This window comes from Brachypodium distachyon, chromosome 2 (assembly GCF_000005505.3).
Source record: "Brachypodium distachyon strain Bd21 chromosome 2, Brachypodium_distachyon_v3.0, whole genome shotgun sequence".
NCBI lineage: Eukaryota > Viridiplantae > Streptophyta > Magnoliopsida > Poales > Poaceae > Brachypodium > Brachypodium distachyon.
Genome location: NC_016132.3, coordinates 34,634,187 through 34,658,448, shown reverse-complemented (window position 1 = coordinate 34,658,448; position 24,262 = coordinate 34,634,187). Strand labels below are relative to the sequence as shown.

The following is a 24,262-nucleotide window of genomic DNA, read 5'->3' as shown; positions in this document are numbered from 1 at the left end:
CAGATGTGGCTGTAGTTTAGTGGTGAGAATTCCACGTTGTGGCCGTGGAGACCTGGGCTCGAATCCCAGCAGCCACAATATAATTTTGTTTTTTTATGTTAACATCCCTAAAAGTATTTCAAAATATCATCCCATTTTTGTGATGAATTTGTCTATATAGGGCTAATGCAGTACGGCTAAACATAATCACCTTGGGAATCTTTCCATTTATGGTTTTTTAAAGTTTTTTTAGCGTGGTTTTTTAAAGTTTGTTAACTACACACCTAGGCACCTAGACTACCCTTTTGATCGCCAAAAAATCAGCGTAATTATCACACATTCAAAGTGGTCAGTATATGTAAAATTGATCTTTTTATTTATATGGGTTGGAGGGAGTGGTCGATTGGATCGATGTACATATTTTCCAGACATCGACTTCATGAGATGCATCATTTTCGTGGATTGTTTCGGGCCACATCTTTGGTCGATGTCTTGTATTAAAGTCTTGGTGGTAAATTTTTTGTCTTCAAGCAGTGCAATGGTACAAGTGCACTCACTCTACCTCCTTGCGTTCATCTTTGGCTTCTTCAAGTGAAGGCCTCGAGGGCACAGTGGCATGAGGGCCATGAAGCTCAGCTTCCCAGAAGGAGTCTAGATCTGGTCATCATCGAACTCGAGCAACTTGGTTTGGAAATTGTCACTCGTCGCCCCCAAGCACAATTAAATTCATGATCAAAACATGGTGTTACCCGCCACGCCAGAGGTTATGCTCTCACGTTGATAATCAAAGTTCAACCCTTCAACTTCTTTTTCTCTGCGTTATTTTATTTCTTCTCTTTGACTCGAAAACCTTTTTTTCCATAGGTCTCACGAAACACAACACATTGTATTCAAGTACAACCCATTTTGAGTGCAACCCTTCGCCCTTTTATCTACATCTTTGAGCCATATTGACGGGAGTGCTACACCCATATCATTAAATAACATTAGCCGCAGTACGGTGCGAAATCGGTTGCAGTACATCATACAGCCCATTATTATACTATGTGTACACATATATACCTACGGGTATGGGCCCTCTCAGTTTGGGGCCCGTGCGGCTGCACCGCCTGCCGGTCATGACATTGGACAATCGATTACAGTACATCGAAAGATCTTCTTCGCGTGTGACATGGTTAAACTTGGCCGCTATTATATAACAAGATGGAGGCATTGGGCGAGATCTAGGAACCCTAGCCGTGCCAACCGGTGATGGCTGTACAGAAAAGTTTCCGCCTGGACGGCCACGAGACGCTCCAACGTCAGCGCACGTCACGCCGTCCACCCCTCCACGTCATTGCCTGCGCCGATTTGCACTGCGATCTCAGGGGGGCAGAACCGTCAGACTAAAATACCACCCACCCCCCTCCCCTCCCCTCCCTTCTCTTCGCTTCTTTCTCCTCCTCGTCCCAAGGGCCAAGGCACCCATCTCTCGCGTCCTCCTCTTTCCCCTCTCGACTCGCGCAGCTTCGGAAGTCGGTCGCTTACCCGCCCCAGTCCCCCAAACCCTAGCCCCCCGATCGAGCCCCGGTACGCCCCGATCGGCCTCGCGTCCCCTTCCTCCGCGAATTTCGACGGATTTTTTGTGGTGTTTTTAGTGATTTCTTCTTCTTCTTCTTCTTCTTCTTCTTCTTCTGGGGTTGTGATGTTGAGCAGGCGAGAGGGAAGGCGGGCCGGCAAGGATGTTCTTCTCCGGTGACCCGACGTCGCGGAAGCGGGTGGACCTGGGCGGCCGGAGCAACAAGGAGCGGGACCGCCAGGTGCTGCTCGAGCAGACGCGCGAGGAGCGGAAGCGCCGCCTCGCAGTGCGCCTCCAGAACTCCTCCGCCACGAAGATCCAGGTCTGTTTTGGGACTTCGCGCGAGCAGTCATTGACTCGTCATTGGGATATGGGGTCGCGATTAGGTCCTGATTACAGATAAAAAGTGGGTTTAGTGAGTTCTGCAGTGTGCTGAGAGTTTGGTACTTGAGATCCATCCTTTAAGCATTTTCGTCCTTGGCAGTGTTTCGGATTCGTGTGGTCAAAGACTCACAGCTTAGAGCTGCCCTATGTTAAGAATCAGCTGTGAGGCCTGCGGGCTTTTCAGCATTCTGCTTGTGTGTGAGTGATGCCTATGTTAATCTGTGTAGGTTTCACACCTAGCTGGCATGTTATGTATGTTATGTAGCTTGAGTAACTGTTATGGAAGAAATTTAGTTATTTTGGCATGACGCGGCAGGGACATGGGGGGGGGGGGGGCAATTCAGGTTGCATAGGCTGCTCGATAAGGTATAATGATTTCTATGATTTTGTTCGGTGTGATGACGCAAGTTGAGTGTCGGATGGTAGTATGCACGTATAGGCTGCTTGATAAGGTATAACGATTTGGTTTGTTCGGTGTGATGACACGGCAGAAACTGTTATGGAAGAACTTCAGGTTGCATAGGCTGCTCAATAAGGTATAACGATTTCTATTGGTTTGTTTGGTGTGATGACGCAAGTCGAGTGTCGGATGCTAATATGCACGTGCGATCATCTTGGGATCACGAGGGTTCAAAGTTGAGAATCTTTAATGATTTCTCTTTTTGATCTATCGGGTGTTACATGGCGTGCATGGGAAAACATGGCAGACAACTTAATGTTTTGCTGAACCACCATCCATTTTTTATTGGAAAATTGTTGCGCTGCCTTTCCTGTGTATGTCCAGATACTTGTTCGAGCTTCCTGTATATCTGTATATGTGGTAGATACATTAATTTTGTGTACCCGAAATGGAAGTTAACTAATTATAAGCTGCAGAAATGCTTCAGAGGGAAGAAGGCTTTCGACATGGCACGCTCAGAAGTTCGTAAGACATTTTGTTCTACTTTTGGGGAGAACTGCCAGAGGGTAGATTGGTAAGCATTGCAACAAAGATAGAACTTATCCATTTCTTGTCTCTAGCTTTCTCTCTCTCTCTCTCTGACTGTCTTGCTACTAAATCAGGAACTGCTTCAGCACTAATTCTGATTTTCTTCGTCAATTGTTGTTCTTCTTCAATGCAAGTGAAGACAACGATATTGCTATACTTTCTCAAGTCTGCAACTTACTTCTACAGTATGTTAAACATGGTATGTATCATATGCTACTTTTTGGCAATGTTCTACTTTGTGTTGTATGCAAATATTCTTCTGTTTCTTAGGACTTATGCTGACCTGTGGCATATGCTAAATTTGTTGGTACTTCTTAATGCTATGGAGATATTGCCCCGCCACCCCCACCCCTTTCTATTGATCAGAGATGATTTTAACTCAGTCTGTTCAGTGTATTTGTTTTCATCCCTGTATGAAATTGCCATACTTGTATATTTGTTCTGAACTTATATCCTTATTTGCTGACCTAATTAGTATCTTCCTGTTTTCCTAAGGACAAGCACCTACTTGCCATGTTTTCATCCCTGTATGAAATTGCCATACTGGTATATTTGTTCTGAACTTTGATCCTCATTTTCTGACCTAGTTAGCATCTTCCTGCTTTTCTAAGGACAAACACCTACTTGCCAGTTACTATTTTTTTGAGTTTTAACTGATGCCAAGAAAGTTTATTTTCTCTCCACTCTGAGCCTGTATTCTACTTTTGCTCAGCCTCTTTGACATGATATTCTTTTTGCTACATCTGTGGCATTGGCTATAACATACCTTTTGATGTAGGAGATGTTGTAAATCTCTTTGCCGGCAATGATTACTCCGCAGTGGAGCCTCTTGTGTCTCATAGGGTAAAAAAACTTGCACTCATCTGTGTGCATGCTGTCCACCAGAAGAGGTGAGTTCAAATATTGAAAGCTGATATTTAGAATATTCTTCTTTAGGCTGCTATTTTCTAATTGGCCAGCAAAATTATATTTGTTCATATTAAGTGGACAATAAATACTCTGTGAAGTATTATTTCTGTGCATTACTAAGTTCAAACTACAAGGATTGACTATTTCAAACTTCGAATGAATTTCAGTAGCAGAACATTTACTTGGCTCTAGTCTTCTGATTTATGCTCAATATACAGCTCTTGCTGAGTGAACTTCCATGAATGGAAAATTCAATTAACATTTCACTTGGGAAGGCTGAAGTCCTACATCCTCTTAATGCCCTAAATTTTATTCTGTGGTTTCAGTAGAGGAAAATTATATTTTGTGTATGTTGCTTTGTTTATGTTGCTATTGTCTCTTCTCATGTCTTTATATGCTCTATTTCTTTTTTCATTTCTGTACTTACTATAGATCATTTCCAGGCTCCAGCAGATGCTATTTTCCATCATCCATGATGAAATGAACAACTCTGCATTTGACTTGTTTATTGTGTTTTGATAGGTATGATTGGAGTAGTCAACTTTTGATGTCAGTGGAAAGTGCAGCGATGCCTTTTGTTCGATTATTAGAAGCTGTGGCTTGTTTAATAAACCCCAAACTACCGTGGAACTGCAAAGTAGTTGGGTATCTTCAGCAGAGAAAGATCTATTGCTTGTTTCGGGGAATTATTAGTACAGTACCGGTATGTCTGTTACTTTATTATGGTTGCATTTTTATTGTTACCGGCGTCTCTAATTCTTGGGCGACTTATTGACCAAAATCTATTATCCAGAAATAAGTCCGCGTTCTCTTGAGGATATTAACCTGTATAAGTTTAGTTCATCCGATCGTATATAGTGGTTTTTTCATGACCTAATTGAGTGCCGTTCAATATAGAGTTATTTACCATTCAGACCTATCTATATACATCCTTCTACCAGGTGTTGTTACCCTCATGATATATCACATAAAGACATAGTATAATATACTCTATCACTTTGGGTACTCATTTGTAATTTCAAGATTTCTCAAAGCAATATCACGTCAATGAACTACACTATCTAAGCGAAACTTGACTTAAAAGTCTAAGGTTGGTTTTTATTTCAATTTTGCTCTGCAAGAACTCCAAGGGATAAAAGTTTTCTGTGTTCTTGCCATACCAGATATGAAAAAATATATCACGGTTTAACGATAACAACTACAGTCAACTTGGTTTTGATTAGCATCTGTTGGTAGGTAATTTTTTTGAGTGCAGTAATCCTTGCTCTGGCATTCAGTTGTTTGATGAAGAAACATTGAATTCATCAGGGTGACCATACTTAAACTTTGATGCTTTGTTTTGTGACGTTTTTGATGGATCTGATTGTTATTCAGCAAAATGCGAGTAATTTGGAGCACCGTACATCTGCGCTGGAGCAAGTTCTCATGCTTGTTGCTTCACATGTTGGCGACCATCCATGTTCTTGTCCAATTGTGGATCCAAGATGGAGTTTTTCCTCGCAGCTTCTATCCATTCCTTTTCTCTGGCATCGTTTGCCACACTTCAAGAAGGTGAGCTGTGTCTATTCTCGTTTGATATGTGTTTTTAGAAACAAACTCATGGACGGGGACAGGAACATTTAATATAAACTGCAAAAATATTTGGCTTGATGATGCTTTGCTCCAAATATGCCAGGTCTTGTACTCTTGTTGCAACCTAAATCTGTTTGATTCAGAATATGAAGCTTTGTTATGAATTTTTACCATTTCTGCATTAGAAACTTCAGTTTGTGTGAGTTTAATTGAGGAGTGATATGCTTTAACTAATTTTTGCAATGATTGTATGTTTGATCATTTTATTGTTTATTATTTCAGGTTTTCTCTGCTAATGGACTCAGCAAATATTATATCCACCAGATAGCTTGCTATTTGCCCAGTCGTGCTGATGTTCTTCCAAATGATGTATCTGCTAATCATCCAGGATATGCGTGTGTTCTTGCAAATGTGCTTGAAGCTGCAACGTGGATTTTATCTGAACCTAAGTTCGCTTCTGATAGAGTAAGTGTTCTGCATGTGCCTTTGAAATTACATAATTTTGTTTGCTTTAGTGGATATATGGCAATATTAAAAGGGAAAAATGCATTAAACTCTAATTATTAGGGAAAAAGATCAACTAGGTTCTTGTACTCTGAAAACATTCATTGCAAGTCCATGCGTTCTCAGAGAAGAGGCATTCTGATCTACTTCCAAAAGCGATGCACAGGTCCTTGTACTGGTTGAATGTCAGGGCACCTAGGTCGCTAGGCCCATCTGTTTGCTCTTGATCATTTATTTATCTTACAATTTTTTAGCTGAGGTTGGAAGATTGAGTTGGTGGGCAACTTTGTTTGTTCTATAACAATTGTTTATAGAACAAACCCTCTGCTAATATATCGTCCTTGAGTTATCATTTATGAGAATGACTGTGATACATGTGTACATATATTATGCACTTCATGTACACACTTTCTTACCATCCACTAATAATCCTACAAGTGGGATCAATGTGGAGTGGAAAAAAGACGAACGAAATGTAAAAATTTCCATGCAACAAAAAGTTCTACATACCCTAGCCATGCCCTGAATTATTTATGTCAAAACATTTGTGGTCATGTGTTGATAGGTTCTCACAACTTTCATATTCCTAATTAAGGTTGTATTATGTTGCAAACTCCCAGTCGAAGATTATTCTGTTCCTTATACATGTCATCCTCTTCAATATGCTTTTGCTCGATTCCCTCGAGTTATATGGTCTGAACAGAGTGACAGTATTTATTCATGTCAAATGGCCCCAAGAAAGTGTGTTTTTCTTCTTCTGATGCCAAACACATATGCATATATTATTGACCTACTCACATCTGTAACAATCTTGGTTGTGCAATAGCTGTCTTCTTTCCATTTCCAGTTGGACGTATGTGGATAGTTGAAGGTATTGAAGCCAAATAAATTATTGAAGGTTATAATTTTTTGTTTATTTTCTTTAAAAACCAGGCGGCCGACATTATTACTGTTTCTACGTCATTGCTGGATGCGTTGCCAGCGATTACATCACCTACTGAAAGTAAGTTACACGACAATTGTGTTGTCGCCTTTCATCTCTTGGCAGTATTCTGTAGCATTTTGCGTTGTCGTTTGTTTGTATCGAGGTCCTTTTGACAGTGTCAAATGCTTGTAAATTGCAGTTCATTTTACCTGGAAATTGTTGAATGCATTTTTTCTTCTGTTCCAAAGTTGTTGGGATTATATTATTTATTTAACTAGAGCAAACATCAAAAGTATTTCAGAAGAATCATAGATAATTTTACAATGAAATTTCAACATCTTAAGTACTGCAGTGTTCTGAAACAGGACTGGTTAAGCAAATACTAGACCACATACAAGGACTAGGCGCTCCCTGTTCCAGTTAGTGCCGAATTGGTTTCAGTGTTTAGCTTTCTAAAAAAGGTCCTACGCTGATAAAAGGGTTGGTTACCAATACTGTTAACCAGCTGGTGTTGGCTACCAATAAATATGCAGACTTGATCTAGGTCCTTTGACCAATTGATCCTTTTTGGAGATTACGCACCCAAAATGATGTATTAGATATTTATTTTACTGCTATATTTATAAATACTAGAATTGCATACAAGGACGGTTTTGTATACTTGTTACGGATTAGGGTTTTTGATATTTAGGACATCGTTATCATTCCCAACACAACATAGGCAAACAAGACACTAAATGACTAAATCTGAGAAAAATCCAAGGAGAAATGACCAGGTTGTTCAGTGACAAGCAATTTAAGTAGGAGCAGAGAGTTGAACATTGCTAATTTGCTATAACTATACTCCTGATTCCCAAAATGGACAAGCATTTCGAAACATAGATTTCTGAAGGCATGGATAAATATAGTGAAACAGTGGGTATTGAGATCTTGCGTGCAATGTGCAATAATGGAGAATGAAGCTTGTTTTCAAAGCAGAGGTCGTAAACTCAGTTGTATGTTCACCTATCATGGTATTTGTATTATTCAAAAAGTTCTTAAAAAATCATGATACTTGTACACATAAATGTAAGACTACATGTAATAATTTCTGCAAAATTGATATGTACAATGTATCATACAATTTTTTTTAAGGGTACTGTGCACTGAAAAGGAGCGTTTGTTTTGTCTTTTTGTACAGTACGTTGTACAATTTGAATTTGCACAAATTGTAGCCACAGGGGCAGGAGCTCACCTCTCAGTTTACAGTGGTGGCTAGGGTTAGAGCCCAGGGAGAGAACACACACACACACACAGATATATATATATATATATATATATATATATATATATATATATATAGTTAGGTGGGCCTAATGGGCCATACCAATAAATGTCCAGGATACCTCTTAAGTCCAACACTCCCCCTCAAGATGGGTGATATATATCGATCATTCCCATCTTGTCACAAGCATGATTACATTCTCTGGTTCCCAAGCCTTTTGTCAAACAATCTGCCACTTGGTTCGTTGAGCTCACATTGAGCTCACATGAGTTATCTTGATAATTCTTTCATCTAGCTTTTCTTTAATGAAGAACCGATCAATCTCAACATGTTTAGTCCTATCATGCTGAGCGGGATTGTTGGCAATGCTGACAGCAGACTTGTTGTCACACCAAACATTTAGAGGTCCACCTCTAAATACCTTCAGTTCAAGCAGAAGGCTTCTCACCCACAACATCTCACTAAGTCCTTGAGATAGTGCTCTGAACTTAGCTTCAGCAGTTGACTTAGAGACCACAGATTGTTTCTTGCTTCTCCAAGACACCAGATTCCCAGCAACAAAAACGCAGTATCCCGAGGTTGACCTCCTGTCATCAAAGCAACTCGCCCAATCTGCATCACTGTATCCATCTATATTCAGATGGCCATTACCCTTAAACATCAATCCCTTGCCAGGACAACCTTTCAAATATCTAAGAATGCGATGCACTGCATCAAGATGTCCACTTCTTGGGTCATGCATGTATCTGTCTTACTGCATATGCAATGTCTAGTCTTGTGTGACATAGGTATAGGAGCTGTCCAACTAATTTCTGATACTTCTCTCAATCCCTTGCCAGGACAACCTTTCAAATATCTAAGAATGCGATGCACTGCATCAAGATGTCCACTTCTTGGGTCATGCATGTATCTGCTTACTACGCTTACTGCATATGCAATGTCTGGTCTTGTGTGACATAGGTATAGGAGCTGTCCAACTAATTTCTGATACTTCTCTCTGTCCACGGGTTCACCACTTTGGGCTGCCAATTTGTGGTTCTGTTTAATCGGAGTTGGATCTGCCCGACAACCGAACATACCCACATCACTCGAGAGATCTAAGGTATATTTTCTCTGAGATAAAGCTATTCCTGTAGGAGATCTGGCCACTTCTATACCAAGAAAATATTTAAGCTGACCAAGATCCTTAACCTCGAACGTCTCACTTAAGCACTTCTTCAGTCTTGCTATTTCCTCTTTGTAATCTCCTGTAATTATGATGTCATCTACATAAACTGCGAGTATAGTGATCTGTTGCTTGGAATGCTTGTAAAAAATGGTGTGATCTCCATTACACTGCCTGTAACCCATAGAACACACTGCTTGCCTAAATCTGTCAAACCATGCTCTTGGAGACTGTTTTAGGCCATAAAGAGACTTCTTCGATCTACATACCTTCCCAGCCATTTTAGGTGTAGAGAAACCAGGTGGAATCTCCATGTACACCTCTTCTTGTAGGTCGCTATGTAAGAAAGCATTTTTAACATCGAGTTGGTGCAGTGGCCAACCAAAATTAGCAGCACATGATATTAAAATTCTTATGGTGTTCATTTTTGCAACTGGTGCAAAGGTCTCATCGTAATCAATACCATATGTCTGGCTGTATCCTTTAGCTACTAGCCTTGCTTTATATCTTTCAATCTTCCCTTCGGGGTTTTGCTTTACAGTAAACACCCATTTGCATCCAACAGTTTTTTTCCCTTCGGGAAGATAAGTTCGCTCCCAGGTTTTATTCTTTCTCAAGGCCTCCAATTCATCTATCATGGCCCCAAACCATTTTGGGTCCTGCTTTGCAGCTCTCCAATCCTTAGGAACAATCACTGTTTGTAGGGACGCCACAAAAGTCTTGAACGACGGAGACAAGGCAGCATAGGAGACATAATTGCCTATGTCATGCTCACAACCATACTGGTTGATTGGCCTACTTGCTGCTTCCCTTGTTCCTTTCCTCAAGGCAATGGGCAGATCTAGAGAATCCCCTTCAGGCGCACTCCCTTCAGACGAGCTGTCAATATTTTGACCATCATCAAATTGCTCCCCTTGTACCGGATTATATTCCCCTTGCTCCCCCTGCCTGTGAATTACTTGACCTTGCTGAGTGTTTTCACCTTGACGCCTCCTCGTATACACTTGTAGATTAGTTTCCTCATTGACCCGTGGCCACCTCTGCTCATTTTCCTCAGCTACAGCCATGGGAATAGGGCCCCCAACTATTTGCTGAGGTAGTCTTTGTTGCGAGTGTCCATTCTCCCCTTCTTGAACATCCGCAGACAATGGCTGATGGTCAAGCTCTTCAAACAAAGCACTCAGATCTGTCTTCTCCCCATAGTAAGGTTCAGATTCCCAAAAGGTAACATCCATACTAACAAATGTTCTTTGTTCTATAGGACTACATTTATAACCTCGTTGTCCTGCAGAATAGCCAACAAAGATACACTTTACTTCTTTCGGATCCAGCTTACCCACTGTAGGTCTATGATCTCGAACAAAGCATGTGCAGCCAAATAACTTAAGTGGAACCAAAAATTTGTTCTCCCCTAGTAGCATCTCACAAGGTGACTTCATGCCAATAACTCTTGAGGGAGTACGATTGATTAAATAAGTTGCTGTCATTACAGCTTCATTCCACAAAAACTTTGGAACATTCATTGTAAACATTAAGGAGCGAGCAACTTCCGGAATATGGCGATTCTTTCTCTCCGCAACTCCATTCTGTGGTTGGGTATCTGGGCAAGAAGTCTGATGCAGTATACCTTTCTGTCCCATTATCAGTCCGGATCGCTTGCACCTGCACATGAAATTGAGTGTTCACATAGGAGTAGAAATCCTGGAAGCATTGGAATACCTCATCTTTATGTCGCATGAGATAAATCCATGTCATACGAGTATTGTAGTCAATAAATGTCACAAAATATTTCATCCCACTGACAGAAACAACTGGACATGTCCATACATCAGAATGGATTAACATAAATGGAGAGATACTTCTAAGACCCCTGCTAACGTAAGTGGTTCTTGTGTGTTTTGCATATTCACATGCATCACACTTAAGTTTGTTCTTATCAACCCCACTCATTACATCAGGAAACACTCTACCCATTTTCTCGAAGACACGTGACCCATTCGACAATGATGGATAATCGCCATCGTCTCCCTTTCTCCCAGCATGGCTGCAAGCACCGTGCTTCTGGATGCCCCTCTGTTCATATACCACAGCCCATTATGCCTGGTTCCTGTCCCAAGCTTCCTGCCAATCTGCCTCCCCTGAATCAAACACATGTATTTGTCAAGTGTTATCCTGCAGTCCAGCTGGTCAATTAATGCGCTTAATGACACCAAATTAACAGGAAAAGCTGGAACATGTAGTACTGAAGACAATTTTATGCATAGTGTACACTGAACTGTTCCGACTCCCTTTATTGGTTGTGAGGTGCCATCAACAGTTTGAATTGTTTCATTATGTTCAGGTGGATACTGGATATATGAATCAAATTCATTGAGAGTTCCCGCAACATGTTTTGAAGCTCCAGAATCGAGTATCCAATCTGAGAAGGATTTATGGGGAAATATAGATGCATTTGTAGAGTTACCTTCTTTTGTGTAGACAGCATGAGCAAAGTTTCCGAAGTTGTTGTCCACCTGACCTTTGTTCTTCAACTCCCCTGCGATGCACTTGCAGTTTCCTGTTCTGCAGCTGCCACATGTGCCCTTGAAGGTCCAGAGTTGTTGTGGCCACCTCTACCTCTTCCACCTCGGTAACTTCCCTTGTTATAGCCTCTCCCTCTTCCACGCCTTGGAGCTGTGCATTCATAACTCAGATGGCCTGTTATCCCACAATTAAAACAGTCCCTTGTCTCTTTTCTTTCAGTTGCAACAAATGCTGAACGTCCCTGAACAGTCCCTTCACTCTTCGTCATCTTTAGTCTCACCTCCTCACCTCCTCCTGAGCCATTGCTGCTATGGTCTCCTTGAGTGAAGGAAGAGTGGGTTGATCACACAGTCCAGCACGCCTCCCTTCAAATTCCGGGTTCAGCCCCTTGAGAAATTTCATTACCCGCCTGCGCTCAATCCATTTTTGAGCAGCCAACACACATTCAGCATGTGACAACTCCAATGGATCGTAGTAATCTAAATCAGTCCAAAGATGCTGCAGTTCTGTCACATATTCCAGCACCGATCTCTCTCCTTGCTTCATATCATGCACCATATCCTCCACCTGGGCTATCACCATCACATTTCCTTTGCCTGAATACATTGTTTCCAGGGTCATCCACATCTCTACTGCACTGGATAATGACTCCACAGAAGCAGCAATGGTTGGAGTTAAAGAGTTCAGCATCCATGCCTGCACCAGCGAATCAACAATACTCCACTTCTTCCATTCTTCCCCCAGCTTATCCACTGGCTCTCTCACTTCACCCTTCACGTAGCCTATCAGCCCTTTTGTCCCCAAAATCAGCAGCCCCCTTCTAGACCAGCTCAAATAGTTTGAGACTCCCTCTAGCTTGATGTCATTTGGCATCAACTCCACCTTTTGAACTACTTCAGGCTGTGGAACAGAAATACCTGTGGATGAGGCACCATCTGCCTTGGCAGTGAGAAGCTCAACCAGCTGCTCCAACACCTTGGTGACATTTCCCATCTCTTCCGCTTGAGATGCACCTCCTGTTGCTTGCTGCTCCAGCCGCTCTCTCCTTCACCCCTGCTTCTCCTATCCTAAGCAGATCTAGGAACAGGATTCTCTCCCTCTCAGCCTGCCTATCCTAACTGTGAACTTGGCTCTGATACCATGTAGTCACAAGGGCAGGAGCTCACCTCTCAGTTTACAGTGGCGGCTAGGGTTAAAGCCCAGGGAGAGAACACACCCACACACACACACATATATATATATATATCTAGTTAGGTGGGCCTAATGGGCCATACCAATAATTGTCCAGGATACCTCTTCAGTCCAACACAAATTTTGCATGCACTCTTATATTTCCATGTAGTAGCACCATTCAAACTTTAGAGGTACAAGTACCTCAACACATGATAGGTGTAGATACAAGTTACAACCGCGTGTACCAAGACATTTGGCAGCTTGAATGCATCTTACATCCATACCTTCAGAAATCAGAACCATCAGAGCACACAACATGTCATGCCTGGTCTGATTTTTCAGGACTTCTATGACACAACAAATGTTAAACAAATTTATATCAGTAGTACTCTGGCGCTCTTTTGTAGCTTACGATTTGTTCCTATTGGCACCTTGTTAACTTCAAATATCTTTCTGTAATGGAGTCTTACGCGAGTTGTTTTCTCTTTAAATCATGTAAAGGGGCTGATGATGACGATGACATGCCCATGGATGTCGATGTTAAAAGTGGTCTTGATGTTGATTTGCAAAGACAGATAACTGCAGCATTTGATTCAAATTCAAGGTTGCTTGAACATTTGGTATGCTGGACACCCATATGAAAGTTATTCTCTTCAAGATGATTGGGCTCCATGTTTTGCTTTCTCCTGTTTGACCCCAGCCTGTATCATTATAGGTGAATGCTCTGTTCAGAGGCACATTAAGCACGAACTATTCTGATCCATCTGGACCATCAGATGCTGAGGTGGAAGCTGTCGGGTCTATTTGTGCTTTTCTTCACGTCATGTTCAACACATTGCCTCTAGATGTAACTATGACTGTGCTGGCCTACCGTACTGATATTGTTCCTGCGCTATGGAATTTTATAAAGCGATGCCATGAAAACCAAAGATGGCCATATTTTTCGAAGTATATCTCTCCTTTGCCTGCAGATGCTCCTGGTTGGCTTCTGCCTGTGTCTGTGTTTTGTCCTATATACAGGTAAGACCGCCTATTTCATTCTGTCACATACTGTTACCTATAACATACTCCCTCCGATCCATAATAAGTGTCTTGGATTTAGTACAAAGCTAGTACAACTTTGTACCAAGTCCAAGACACTTATTATGGATCGGAGGGAGTACTTATTTTTTGTACTTGTCAAGTAATTGAAATGTGGAAAATAATACTCCTCCGTCCCATATTAAAGTGACTCAAATTTATCCAAATATGGATGTGTCTATACCTAAAAAGCGTCTAGATACATGTAATATTTCGGCACTTAATATGGGACGGAGGGAGTAGTACTTTAATCAGGATTCACATCATCGATGCTCTGTTATTTTACCTTGTACCAGGTACATGTTAAAGATCGTTGATAATGAGGAATTCTACGAACAACAGAAACCTCTTTCACTTAAAGATTTGAAGTCCCTAATTCTCATTCTAAAGCAGGTATACACAAGACAATATCCTCACTGTATTATCATTTTTTTTACCAGGCCATCCACCTGCTGAATTTAGAAATTCTGAAAACGTCAGAGCTGTTGCTGATATATCTCATGTTTGGTGTTACATTGACAAGAGTTCCACTTCAATGTGCAGGCTTTATGGCAGCTTCTTTGGATTATTCCTTCACATACCTCTCCTACTCAGAAAGCGTTACCCAATCTTTTAGGTCTTAAGAAAATGTCCATTGATAATCTTAAGAGTCGGGCAAGGATTGGGTTATCTGAATTACTCACACAGGTAGACATTTCTGCCTTCATATACCATGTTATTGTTTCTGTTTATTTGTCTTAAAATCCAGTTTCTGTATAGTGATTGCCTCCTGTCATAGTGCTTTTAACCAGAATGCTTACATCAGGTGCAGATAAAATACATCTGATATTGTAGTTTCAGTACCTGTTGCATACTGACGTATCTGTGGACAGTGCACACGTGATAAGCAGTAGAAGCTGTCCTTGTTTTTACATTGAAGCCTTTTTTTGCATGAGCCATCCATGATTTTGAGCTACAAAATTGTTGGAGTGGACATTGGCTTTCGTTTACCAGACACAGTTAGATTTTTTTTTGTTTATCAAACACGGCCATATCTAGTTTATCTTCTAGATTGTGGGATACAGATTCTCTTCTCCGGTCATACTTGTCTGTTAGTCATTTCCCACAAGTTATTGCTACTCATGTATTGTTTCTTGGATGAAGTATATTATTTAAACTAAATATTTGTACCTAATTGCAGTTGCAAGACTGGAACAACCGGCTCCCATTCACTTCCGAAAGTGATTTCTATTCTCAAGAAGCAACAAGTGAAAATTTTGTCTCACAGGTAGTGGACCCTATGCGCTGCTTGAATTATCGAAACATATAATTCAGAACTATACATATCTTCAACATTGTGTATATGTTTTTCAGGCGATACTTGGCAACACTCGAGCATCAGAAATTATAAAGCTTGCTCCCTTTCTGGCGCCTTTTACCATTAGAGTCAGAATATTTACTGTACGTTATTACTGATTTTGTGTAAATATTGAATAAGGCTGGTGCCTCTCTTCGGGCAATGTCTTAAAAGTTTTTGTTTCTGCAAACAGTCGCAACTGGCAAATTCTAAACAATCGGCGACATCCCATTCTGCCTTGACAAGACATCGGTTCAAAATAAGAAGAAGTCGACTTCTGGAGGATGCTTTTGATCAGCTAAGCTTGCTATCTGAAGAAGATCTTAAAGGACCGGTATGACACTATCTTTCATCTTCAGTCCTTGATTTAATACATGTTTTCGTAAGGTACAGGAAATTCAGTTTTCTGATTTTTCAATTAATCTTGATGCTTGTAGATCCGAGTAGCATTTGTTAATGAGCACGGTGTGGAAGAAGCTGGAATTGATGGAGGTGGAATTTTCAAAGATTTCATGGAAAATATCACTCGTGCTGCTTTTGATGTGCAGTATGGCCTATTCAAGGTATGATACTATTTTGTTGATCCAATACAATGTTGTCAGTTAGTCATAAACTCGTTCTGATGTGTGAGTAGTGTGCTGGTAGCTGCAATAGCTTAAAGCTGGTAGATAAACTATAAAGCGATTCCTCGCTTGCTCTATATGATACATCACATCTTTTTCCTTCTGTAGGAAACGGTTGATCATCTTCTGTACCCCAACCCTGGATCAGGATTGGTTCATGAACATCATCTGCAGTATTTCCGTTTTCTTGGGAGTCTCCTCGGGAAGGTACTTTGATCATATATCTTCTCTTTGCCATTGCTGAGCAGGTATTCGACCTGTTGGGGCTTAGTTTAAAGAACTTCTTTAACTTTTATATCTGGTATTCTGATCTTCTAGTGGCATGCAAGTATTTTGATACTAGTGTCGCAACATTTTCTGAGATTTTTCCTTCATTGAATGCATATTGGGCTTTTAGGGACATGCGTATTGTGCTTAAAGCTGTTGGTATTCTCGATTATTGCGGTACGGTAGGTAGCAGCATTGTAGAATATGTGCCAATGCCTACAAAAATGCAATGGATATGCATTGATAGGATATCCATCAATGCAGAAGTTAGTAATGTAGTCTGATTAGCCTTATTTGGTGCTGCAGGCTTGTGATCTATTTTTCTACTTTTTGTCCCAAATTTCTATAAGGGCAACCACATTAGCTATGCATCTTCCTTTAACTAGTTAGCAAGTCAACCGGGTTGTCGTCTGACATGTGCTTGATTCGTGTCTTTCAGGCAATGTATGAGGGCATACTCGTCGATTTACCGTTTGCAACCTTCTTCTTGAGCAAGCTGAAACAGAAGTAGCTCTCTCTCTCTCTCTCTTAACTAACTCGCAACAAAAATACTTATGTTGACTATTGGACCATGTTGGAATGACTTGTGATTTTGCTCTTCTGTAAATCTGTAAATCTGTAGATAATCAGTATGTCACATATTGTATAACATTATGCTGTTTGTGCTTTACTTTTAAAGAGTTTAACATCCATGTCTACTTTTCCATTGCCAATCAGGTCCAATTTTTTGAATGATCTGCCCTCATTGGATCCTGAATTGTATCGACATCTTCTATTTTTAAAGGTTTGATATATATTCCTATTTACTTCTTTTTTCCGAGAAAATGCAAAAGCTTTGTATCTCAAGGCGTTGATAGATAGAAAAGGTATTCATAAGGCTACAAGTAACCAGGTACAAACACATCCCACACAATACCCCCAAGCGGCTAAGCTCTATGCTCTGCCAGTAGTGATGCTTAGAGGCCAGTTTCACCTGCTTTAACCCACAATCTAGCCTCAGTTTTGGTAGTTTGGAGCTGCGTAGTGATTCTAGGCCTCTCTCTGTTGAAGACCGCATTGTTACGCTGCTTCAAGATCCACCAACTCAAGCATTATCAACGAGGAGAAGCCCTTCCTGACTGATGTTGGGGTGGAATCCATGGCCGACTGACCAGCTAATAAACTCGTTTCCAACGGGAGAAGAAAATTGAGTGGAATCTATATTGTTATTTGCATCAATGTGTGAAGAAAATTGTTATCTGCAGGTTTAGAGGCCATCTTTCCAAATGTTGCATGTGGTTGAGCTTCTGATTTCAAGCACTACTGATGAAGTGTTTATCTTTCGTTTTGGTCTGTGAAACTGTCATGACTTTAGTATTTGAATACAGCTTACCAAGTTATTGTACGGCTAAAAAATATTTTTTTTCCCCGCTTTAACTGTGAGGATGCAATCTAGATAATTTGGGGGTATCTTGTCTTTGTAGCATGAGATGCATTTGTAGGATATATGACAGTATGTGTATCCACTTTACTTTGGGGAAGTTTTTGTCATCGCCTGGTCATTTTGCGTTATAATATCTTCTTTTCTGTGCTCAGCATTATCATGGCGACCTCTCAGATCTGGAGTTGTACTTTGTAATCGTGAATAATGAATATGGTGAACAATCTGAAGAAGAGCTGCTTCCTGGCGGGAGAGAGATGCGTGTTACTAATAGTAATGTTATTATGTTTATCCACCTTGTTGCCAACCATCGATTAAATTATCAGGTAAAAATAATGTAGTTCTGTCATTTGCTTACCATGTAATTCTTTCCTAAATATTTTCCTTTTGTTTTGATCACAGATCCGTGGACAAAGTACACACTTTTTGAGAGGATTTCAACAACTTATACCGAAGGACTGGATCGATATGTTCAATGAACATGAAATTCAGGTACTTATGACTTTCCAGTTGCATTTCCTTTACAAGTAGGGAGACGTAGTTTTAATCCATTAAAAAAAGTCTGTAAGTGAATGCAAATGTGACTTCTGTCTTGTTATCAAATGGTGTGTTGCTGTTTGGGCTTTTTTGTGGTTTTCCTGTGGTTAAGAGAAGTTTTACGTGTGTCTTTAGTTGCTGAATTACATTTTGATGTGCATATTTTTGTTGTTATAAGGTTATTCTTTGCTAGCATTAGCATACATATTCATTTGATTTTTGTGATGGTCGCTTGTGTATTTTGCTCCTGCAGCTTCTCATATCTGGCTCTCTGGAAAGCTTGGACATTGATGACTTGCGCTTGAACACCAACTACGCTGGAGGTTATCATCCGGTAAGTTTACTTGGTTATGTAAGAAAGGCCATCCTTCCATTACCCAGATGCTGCTAGCATTCGTATCAAAACTTTGTGGCAGGCTATCCTTCTATTACTAAATAGATGCAGTCATATCGGCCACCCCTCAATTTCCAATAATGGAAGTTGTGCTATGAGAACATTCTTTGTCTATATCTTATTAAAACGATATCAATAGATGTGGGGACCAGTAATGTTTTTCTTCTGCTGTGACAAGATTGAAATATGCTGAATACCACGCATCCACAAACCATTTAGTTGCTCACTATGTACTCCCTCCGTCCCATATTAAGTGTCTTAAATTTGTCTAAATATGGATGCATCTACACACTAAAACGCGTCTAGATACATGTAATATTTCGACACTTAATATGGGATGGAGGGAGTATCAATTTGAGTCATGAGTCAGCTTCGAAAGGTTCACATAAACTGAAATATCAAAACTAGCTAGTTCAGGCCATGTCCCAAAGTTTTAATTTTGATTTTATCCAGACTGGGTTGTACGGAACTTATTTTGATGACAATTCATGTAGCAATATAGCACAAATACCAATTTGAATATAATTTTAGCTAGGTGCAGAGCTGCTTGCATCGAGTCATGAGATCTTTATGTTTTTATGCTATTTTTATTTCAATGGTGAGCTTATTTTTGTCTTCACACTTTAGAGAAGGATTAATTACGATTTCCTTTCAGGATCATGAGATTATTGATATGTTCTGGGAGGTTTTAAAGAGCTTGAGTTCAGATAATCAGAAAAAGTTTCTCAAGTATGTTACTCCCTCCTTTTTTTGCAGCATGAGTGTCATTTGTTTTACTCCCTCTGTGCCGAATTAACTGATGTGGATTTGTATAGATTCTTATACAAATCCACATCAGTTAATTCGGGATGGAGGGAGTATAAGTTAATTGTCTCCTTTTTCCTTTTCGACCCAAAGGACTTCATGCAACTAATGTTTATTACTTTCACTGTTTCTTAGTATTATTGATTATTGTTAGGGATGTTCAGAAACAGTTTGGATCCAAACCGTGGAAACCAACAACACAAAATTTTCTGCTCCCTCCGTCTGGAAATAAGTGATTCGGATTTGTATAGATTCGTATGTATCTAGACGCGTTTTAGTGTAGACAAATCCGAGTCAGTTATTTCCGGATGGAGGGAATACTTGCTAAGAAGGTGGGTTTGCAGTTATAGACGGAACTTGAACTGGGATGCTTCCTGACTGTTTCCACGGTTCCATCTGAAACCGATTTTGAACTGGCCTAATTATTATTACCTGGGAATAAGGAGATTGTCCATTAAGTTTTGCTGATTGATTGGTTTACACTCTCTTTACTCCAGGAGCTTGAATGTTTAGAATTCATCTCTTTGCTTTGGACTGCTCTGCCTGCGTCTGCTTTCCTTCGCAACTATGCATAAGCCTGAGTTAACTTGTGATCAGATGAAAACATAATCATAATCTGTTATATCAATCTGCATTCTTTTAATCTTGTTATGCACATGACAATAAATGCGCAGATTTGTGACTGGATGCTCTCGTGGACCACTCCTTGGATTCGAATACCTTGATCCAAAATTCTGCATTCAGAGGTTCAATACACCTGTATATCTATCTTTCATCTCTTGTTCTGTTGGGAATTTTTTATCTTGAACTCATTTTGAACAGAGCTGGTGTCCCGGGCGTAGAGGAGCATGGAGACCGCTTGCCCACTTCTGCTACGTGCATGAACCTCCTGAAGCTCCCTCCATACAGAACGTCAGTAAACCATAGTAACCAACCCCATGTATTCTTTCGAATTCTACGTGCTCATTGATTCATTTCAACCTGACTAACGGACCCCTGGTTCATGCTGAACAGGAAGGAGCAGATGCAAACCAAATTGTTGTACGCAATAAACTCAGAAGCTGGTTTCGATCTGAGCTAATTGCCCTTGTGGATTCAGCTATTGTGCAAAGTGTAGATAGTTGCTAGATGACAGTTTAAAGGCACCCAGGGCCGAACCATTTGGGCCCAATTCGAAGCCCCATAAGCAACAGGAAGGCATTCCTTGTATTGTGGCTGGGAAAATTGAAAGAGAGGCACCTGCAATAGCTTGGCTACAGATAGGGCAAGGCGGTAGAAACAAGCAAGCGCAGATGCTGTTGGAAGCAGCCATGAACATGTATATATGTGTTCTAAGAGTGGAATAATATAGGGTATGAATGAAATTGATAGATGATAGTCGGTTGAATTTCTCAGTTCCACCAGTTATGATCTGAATGCCTGGATGCCCTAGTCCCTGGTATTAGGGTTCATCATCTTTGTGCCATGCTGCTGGAGCTAGGAATGCAAGCGGATAGGCTTAAAATTATGACCTAAGATTTGGAGATTGGACTGAAGTGGGACATGTGAGGGATCGTGTTCGCATCCCTAGCAGCAGCCATCTTCAGTGTGTCACTGCTGGTTCAGGTGCACATTAACCACTGCCCATTGGCTGCACTGGCCAAAAGTGTTCCTAATGTAAGAAGTCTTATCCTTGTGCCAAGTCAAACTTCTTAAATTTTGACCAAGTTTATAATGTTTTTACCAATCTTTCTGATTCTAAATTAGTTTTATTAAACACATCAAGATGTATGCTTTCATACTCTCTCTAATCCATATTACTTGTCGAAATATTACATCGCAAATTTGAGACAATTAATATGGATCAGAGTAGTATATTTATTTGATATTCTAGATGTTAATACATTTGTCTATAAACTTGGTTACACTATAAGAAATTTGACTTGGGACAAAGTTAGAACCTTATATTTAAAAATGATGGTAGTAATTTGGATCGTTCTTCACGCTTTCGTGATTTCTAACGAGTCTCTACCAGCAAGAAATGCGACAATCATAAAGCAAAAAAATCTCGCTGAAACAACCTTAAAAAAATATGCTTTTGCCTACACTATCAAGACAAACAATAGTCAAGTCAAACTGGGCTTTGAATTGGGCCCTTAAATACAACCATAACTTTTTTTTTTGTTATTGTTATTGGAACTGTGATTCAAATTTGATTTGACATTTGTGACGTAGTAAATGTACATTGCATTCAAATTCCAGAAGTTCCCAAGCTTCAACCTTGGGTGCACGGGTTGAACCATAATCTCGGTACATAACGTATGCTCTCGTCTCAATGGTATGCTATAGCTATGACAACATCATCCCAGATCATAAAATTGCACTATGGAAATCTTTAGGTCCATGATAGTGAGCAACTATTGTCTTCATTCCCTTCGTCGGTGCCAAGAAATGGAGCTTGAGCACTTCTGATAATGTTAACACCATCTTCACATTGGACTTTATTTCTTCGAAACTGCTCTGCATACGACGTTTTACGTACGATCGTCGTACGACGATTCATTCCTTCGTGCGTCTCAGCAAAACCCAAGTCCCAATCGTGTAACAGCTGCTGCCATCGTCAAATGACTTAACTCACACCTTGTGACCTCCACTCCGTAATGTTTCACGCATCCACTTCTCCTTCAACACATATCTTCTACGAGTACCTGCATATTTTGGTGGTCACTAAATTGATTGGTCCTTGAGAAGTCCATTCCGAGATCTCTCAATTTATTTTCTGAAAAACATCTGACTTTATTGAATCAATAAGCAGAGTACAAAGGACAAAAAAACTGAAACGAAAATCAACTACAAAAATTCCTAATGAAACTAAAAGTTGCATCTATATTCTTGAAAGTAAAAATCACTATATCCGTCATCCGTATCTTGAAATTTCTCCATGTCTCTGGTGATAAAATTACAGAAAATCAGAGCTGCAAATGCTGGACTAATCTCATAGGTTTTAAATAGTCGCTTGAGTCATTCACTGCAACCGATGAGAACCTAAAATCGTTGAACGGACTTTGAACGGGGACACATCCCTTGCAAGGCAGGTTGTCAAACCGATTCGTCACCGAACCGACTAGTAAGAGAAGACCAAAGTAACAAAAAAAACTAACCACGAGATACACTAGCTCCATGAAGTAGATTGAGATGACTAAGCTAGGAAGAGGATGGAACCAGTATAACATTATTCCATACGAGGTCGCCTCCTCCATCAGAACGCCGCCACGAGGACACAAGACCTCACAAAAAGATACACAGACGACATCTAGACGTTGATCTATTGTTCCTCTCATCACCCGATGCCAAATCGGCGATCGAAGACGAGAAGAAAAAAAATCGATGCTTCTACAACTCTAGCTTCCGTCGGCTTGGCTGATTAGAACGAACGGACACCAGACTAGCCAAAAAAAGTTACCCGCAAAGCAAAATAACGGTCACAAGACCTGCGTTGCCCCTCAGAGGTTGATATCCCGAGAGAGTCTCCTGTTGTTCACTTCCAAGTAGGATCGTACCCCCGTCGTATGCTATTCGTCGTACGTATAGCATTGCCGTTATTTCTTCAAGATAAACAAACCATCCTGGTTTTTCTGCTTTCAACCTCCATAGGAAGGGATGGCGCGAATAGTTTTTCTGCTTTTCTCTCTACGAGATTAGGCTCCATTTTTTCTTCTTTTTTGTACCGCTTCTAACATTATTTCTTCCCCTACTTTTTAATACAAAAGGCAGAGCTCCTGCTTGTTCGTAAAAAAAAGGATCTTAGCGATATGAATTTAAGTCTATTTATACGGCAAGGTTTCCCTTCCCCTTTTCTTAAAACAAAGCTCCTTATAGCAATGGTGTGCGACCCTTATGTCTTGTATCTGACTACTCTACTCCGTGAAATTGCTACTGTGCGCACACCAGTATCTGATTACTCTTTTTGAAGCCCTCGTTGTTGCCATAGCGACATATATAGTGAACCAAAGCTCTCGATCTAGCGATCCTTGGGTGGCAATTTACAAAACTAGAGTTAGTTGTCGACTTTTGTACCCATCCATTTGTTTTACAGTTGAAACAAAAACAGTATACATAACATGTTGTCTTGCAAAAAGCTTCATCGTATAAAGTTGTTAAGACTGGTTTTAAGAGTTTTGACTCTTCAACTTTACATTGCATCATGAATAACTCTATGTGACAAGATAAAGTGTCCAACATCAAACTTTAGACCTCATGTCTCTCCGAATGCTCCAATTCAGTCATATCTTACATTATGGCATGTATGCAAAAAAGCTGACATACTGCCTAGTTAACAAGAAAAGATGGAGATGCCGTATCTTACCCAAATACTCGTCAGAAGACTAAGATATAAAACACTAAGATATACTCCCTCCATTTCACAAAGGTTGGCATATTTTGTTTCGTTAAAACAAAACTTTGACAAAAAAATACACTATTAATACCGGACGGCGTGGAACCGTGAGCACCCGACGAGCCAAATAAGTTCATAAGCACTTTTAAGCATTTATGTATATTTAAACATCTATTTAGTGCTTAAGATACGTGATGCACGCTTAAAAGGCACACAGCCGCGTTGACTCGCCAATACTAGGGGAAAAGAAAACCGCAAAAACAATAAATACAGTAAGACTATGAGTAAAAATGTTTACTTTTGCAAAAAAGTCAATAGGACTATCTTTTGTTATAAAGAAAAACTCCTCACCTCATACTGTTGTTTAAAAAGAAATCCACTGACCAAGATGGCCATAGTATTTGTCACCGGAACTAGGACTTGAATAATGTGAGCCTCATTTTGTACTACCGCCAGAAGGGTCTAAAATAACCCGCGGTAAA

The 24,262-nt window shown here is 40.3% G+C and overlaps 1 protein-coding gene, 1 long non-coding RNA gene and 1 other non-coding gene across 4 annotated transcripts; 2 read left to right on the top strand and 1 right to left on the bottom strand.

Annotated features, from left to right (window-relative positions):
* The first annotated feature begins 5 nt into the window (after positions 1-5).
* Positions 6-77, top strand: TRNAH-GUG. Its single transcript has one exon. It is a non-coding gene; the product is annotated as a tRNA-His (tRNA).
* Positions 78-1,387: 1,310 nt separating this feature from the next.
* Positions 1,388-21,111, top strand: LOC100841930 (E3 ubiquitin-protein ligase UPL6). 2 transcript variants are annotated; one of them, XM_014899314.2, is made up of 27 exons: positions 1,388-1,548; positions 1,675-1,859; positions 2,798-2,895; positions 2,984-3,108; positions 3,688-3,799; positions 4,341-4,521; positions 5,193-5,369; positions 5,673-5,855; positions 6,828-6,897; positions 13,446-13,564; positions 13,660-13,964; positions 14,321-14,417; positions 14,568-14,711; positions 15,205-15,291; positions 15,378-15,464; positions 15,554-15,694; positions 15,798-15,923; positions 16,092-16,190; positions 16,690-16,757; positions 16,968-17,034; positions 17,826-17,996; positions 18,073-18,162; positions 18,461-18,541; positions 19,257-19,330; positions 20,080-20,151; positions 20,228-20,317; positions 20,420-21,111. In XM_014899314.2, exons 2-27 carry the CDS (start codon positions 1,701-1,703, stop codon positions 20,484-20,486), a joined length of 3,090 nt encoding a protein of 1,029 aa, XP_014754800.1. In that variant the 5' UTR covers positions 1,388-1,548; positions 1,675-1,700; the 3' UTR covers positions 20,487-21,111. The 2 variants fall into 2 exon arrangements, with proteins under 2 accessions (XP_014754800.1, XP_014754801.1); XM_014899315.2 differs by lacking the exon at positions 1,388-1,548 and having other exon boundaries at positions 1,740-1,859; positions 2,809-2,895.
* LOC112270878 lies at positions 20,620-24,232 on the bottom strand. Its single transcript, XR_002963440.1, has 2 exons — positions 24,132-24,232; positions 20,620-22,092 (listed from the first exon to the last, which is right to left on the bottom strand). It is a non-coding gene; the product is annotated as an uncharacterized LOC112270878 (long non-coding RNA).
* Between the last annotated feature and the right edge of the window lie 30 nt (positions 24,233-24,262).